The 4408-nt window shown below is 42.5% G+C and overlaps 1 protein-coding gene across 1 annotated transcript; it reads left to right on the forward strand.

Annotated features, from left to right (window-relative positions):
* The first annotated feature begins 1651 nt into the window (after nucleotides 1-1651).
* LOC107191659 lies at nucleotides 1652-4090 on the forward strand. The gene is made up of 6 exons (XM_015580752.1): nucleotides 1652-1800; nucleotides 1938-2233; nucleotides 2304-2500; nucleotides 2575-2635; nucleotides 2713-2899; nucleotides 2971-4090. Exons 1-6 carry the CDS (start codon nucleotides 1652-1654, stop codon nucleotides 4034-4036), a joined length of 1956 nt encoding a protein of 651 aa, XP_015436238.1. The 3' UTR covers nucleotides 4037-4090.
* The last annotated feature ends 318 nt before the right edge of the window (nucleotides 4091-4408 follow it).

Raw genomic sequence — 4408 nt, forward strand, 5'->3', positions numbered from 1 at the left:
TATGCGATCGTACGGTCAGCAACGTCGAAACCTATACATTCATTCAACAAAGAATAACATCTCCTTTCCTTACTGTACTCATTGTAACGATAAGTTCTACGAATAATCTATCCACGTTCACTAGCAATGGTAACTTATATTACTTCATCGACTGTGCAACGTTTCACAGACGAAAGGAAGATATTTATGAGCCTTTTGAGGTTTAAAGCCAAGTGTTGAACGATTTGTTACGATCACAGAACAACGAGTGCTACAAGGTTCTGTGTAAATCGGTTCAAAAACCGCTAATCAGTCCGCGCGACGCGCCAGATGGTAATTGGAGCGATTTCCCTTCGTATTTCCCGGTTCACGAGTGAGTATATTCGCGGCCATTCCAGTATTTTTCTAACCACCTAACCTGTCCAGCGAACGCTCGAGCATTATCGTGTCTGGTAACGATTCAGTGAAAGCTCTCTCGCTCGCTTTCTATTCGGTCTCATCTTTCGCGGGCATCACCTTTGTGCGCGTCTCTTTATCTCGGGGAGGACAAACGGACAAAGAAACCCGTGTAATTTACATCGGTAGGCTTAAATGTTAGCCATTAAGTCGTGGCGTCACCTGGAAACACCGTCGGATTGTCAATTGTTTTTCTCCGCGAGCCACGGACCAGCCATCGAGAAATTCAAGCTCGGTACCCCAGGTACCCAGTCACGCGCACTTCGTTACGCGTTTCTGTTGGTTGTGATCAAGTACGGTATACTCGGCTACACGTTCCGTCGTTACTGGGAACAGAAGCAGAACCGCGCGAAGAAGGAGCCCGAAGTGATACGCGAGAAGACAGCGGATGGCCCTGCGTAAATGGACACTGGGTATCTCGTAGTGCAGCAAAATGCCAATCGGGCCGCGAGAACCAGCACGGGCAAGACAAAGAGACAAACAGTGCTAAGACAGTGGAAAAAAACTGCGCGCGGTGTATGTGGTACAGCCACGGTACACGGCGGAGAAGACAACGGAAAGACGTGAAAGACAAACGATTATCCGCGGGAGGATGAGAATGGAGATTTCGTCCACGGTATGCTCGTGATCCCGATATAATATCAATTCGGGTTACCGTTGCTCTCGGGCTGATTCATCGTTTACGTTGCCGATCTGACAGCTACACACAATAGCCCACACTTATCGATTTTCTACCTGTTATGCGAAAGATTCGGATTTATTCGCGCGTGACCGGTTCCCCTGTTAATTTCCGTGTGTCTGCTTATGATTGTCCCTTGTCACTTTCCATCGGGACTGAAGGTCGAGACTCGGGAATACTGCCAAACGATTTAGGTTATGTTTATTATGTCACTGAACAGGGATTATAGATGTTTATGCGCGTTTAGGTTTTCGGTGTGCGGTTCAGGGTGTCGGGAACTGAGGACAGACTTGTCCTCCTACTTGAGAAGTTCGTTGAATGTGAATATAAGATAAGAGGGGTTTTCTGAAGCTTTGCTGTCGTATTTGTTTTATTGTGTTTTTGTTTATTGTATAGGCTGTGAATGTATAGTGTTTGCAGTTTAGTAGAGTGATGAATATTGCTCCTAAGGTATTAGAATGTGTATATTGTGTATTTATTTGATAGTGAAAGCTCGAGGGATGGTTCGAGAGTAACTTAAAAAAGAAAGCTGAAATTATGTATGGTGCTGTGCGTGAACAAGTCTCTGAAAGCTGGTTACATACATATGATTTAAGCAGTACAATGATACCTAATGTCAGTTCACCGATGAACGATGAGGAGCATTTTTGCAAGTTTATCTTATACAAGGAAATTAAGGATTCAAGGTATGTAATGCCTTGAAAGCTGTTCAATTAGAATGTATGTTGTCAGTTAAGGGTGGTGATTTTGTCTGTTAAATCACCAGATCTAAAATAACACAAGTAACTCAGCATCATTGCACTAACTTATTCCTGTTTTTCAGAGTACGAATATGGGATGTAGTCATATTGATGCCGAATCTCTTGTTTCTCTTATTCATAGCAGTGAGATTTAACAGAGCAAGGCTTAAATTAAGAGCAACGAGTAGTCCAATATTTTTAGCATTTTATGGACTTGTCATTTGTAATGTAGTTATCTCAGTGATACGATGCGTTGTTTCAATGACTGTGAATGCAGCAGCTACGGTCGGTGGTAAAGTCGACAAAGTACTATGGGTTACAGTTCGATTTTTCTTATTATCCACGGAAATGAGCGTGGTGATCTTTTGTTTGGCTTTCGGTAAGTTTATTTTTATCGTTTCGAATCGATTACCGAAGATTTCGTGTACATTTTTACATCCCTTTCAAAGGACACTTGGATAGTCGTTCAAGCATTCGTAGAGTACTACTAGCAACATCGTTCATAGCACTCGCTTTTACCATAACTCAAGGAACATTGGAGCTAATTTTACCCGACGATACATTCCGCATTCCCAGTAAAAATTTTTACGTGTTCGGTCATGGGGGTATGATGTTCTGGTTTTGCAGCAGTCTTGTTTTCACAGTGGTAAGAGTATATCTAGAAAATACTAACACCAACGATTATAAATTATTCTAACGCTGACCATAATCTTATTGCAGATATATCTTTTTATATTAATACTGCCATGGACTCGGTTAAGAGACCGTTTAACCCTCCCAAGTACGTCAATATATGCAGTGAATCAAACTATACCTCATAAGAACAATAAATCTTTTACAAACTCTTTTCTATTACAGCAAGAAAAAGTTTTTACATTTACGCTGGTACATTAGCCATGCTAGACTTAGTACAATCCGTCGGTGCAGGCTTCTTAAATTACACACAGAATCCCGTGGGATTATGTATCGTGGATTTCACAGCAGCCCTCTATCTGACACTCTTTACACCATTGGTTTATCACACATTCCTATCAGAATTTTTCGGGTAAGTCTATCTACATAAACACATGAGGGACATATATGTACACAGTGTCTATCTAACTAGTTCCATTTCAGGATTTCGCAACCATCAATCATGTTCTCCTACAAGGCACAAGTGGACGATGCCATGGATGAGGACACAGTGTCTCTACCGCACCAGCAGAGTTTCTCCTCGCTAAGAACAGACAGCGATTACATATACCAGGTCCATACACCGTCTATTCACAAGCCCTTATACGATTCTCAGATATTAAAATCATCCCCCCTGAAACACAAGGCCTCCTTTCACTCTCTAGCATCCCCAAGAGATTCGAAAAGTGCTAGTGGACACACCTACGAATCCTCAGCCGCTTTGTACCGTTCCACGTCCGGCATTAAGAGCTTCAACCGGCTCGGCGCAGACAAAGGTGGCGCGGTCATGAAAAACTATCCCCTCGCGAGATCAGACAATTTCATTGACTCGAAGAAGAGCTCACCCGATCTGAGATTCCCTAACACCGCTTGGAAAAGCAGCTCCATATCACAGATCAAGTACGGCGGGCCCAGTAGTGTCTCCAACCTGCTATTCCCGGCGCACACCGCCAGTAACTTTCTTTACAAGCCGGGCGCTAACAACAGTAACACGAATTTGTTCTCCATTATCAGAAAAAGTAGTCTGGAACGCGAGAGGAAAGGCTCTGATGGAAATGTCAATCAGTTCGTTGAAATTCCACCGCTTGAGAATACTTTGCAGTCCATTTTGGACAGTGGTCATCACGACCCTAACGTGAAAGATAGTGCTCTCGGCCAGGAGTCTGTAGACCTAGCTCAAACTTCGCAGTATATTTCCGACAGCAAAGAATCGACACCTTTGAAGCCGTTCACTGACACTAAAACTTCGGAAATTGATGTAGACGAAACATTAGACTCTACCGATGTCTCGGGTGTTTCCGAGAAGTTGCTTTCCAAGCCCGTTTTCGTGACCAAAGACGCGTTCAGAAAACGAAAAAAAGAGCCGAAGAAGAAAGAGTCGGGCGGTCTGAGTGATTATTTATTGTCTTTAACGGTATCGCGTAACCACAAGTCTCCGAGAGGCGGTGAAACTGATCCCAATCCATCCCCTTCTGATCAAAAAACCTATACACAGACTGAATCGTTGTAAATATTCGTTTGGAGTCATTGATGTAAAGTCTAAGTCATTAGTACCTGTACAGGGTGTCCCATTTAATTTCATCGACTAAGCTATTTCCTCTGTCCTCGATAGTTCGATACGATTTTTTTTGTTATTACTATTTTGTAACGTCGACGAGGCAAGTAGATAGAAATGGAAATCACTTTGATTTTTATGTAACAATGAAATATCGAGGATGAAGGAACCATTCCAAGGTGATCAAGTTAGATGGAACAACCTGTATACAAGGGACGTTTTAATTACTTGAGAGTTGTTTTTAACAATCGGAACGAAGTCACGTATGTTAACGATTAGATGTATCATAGTGTAATATAATAGAGAAGCGCACAAATGCTTTATTAT

The sequence above is a fragment of the Dufourea novaeangliae genome, unplaced genomic scaffold (genome assembly GCF_001272555.1).
Source record: "Dufourea novaeangliae isolate 0120121106 unplaced genomic scaffold, ASM127255v1 scaffold228, whole genome shotgun sequence".
In the NCBI taxonomy this organism is placed as follows: Eukaryota; Metazoa; Arthropoda; class Insecta; order Hymenoptera; family Halictidae; genus Dufourea; species Dufourea novaeangliae.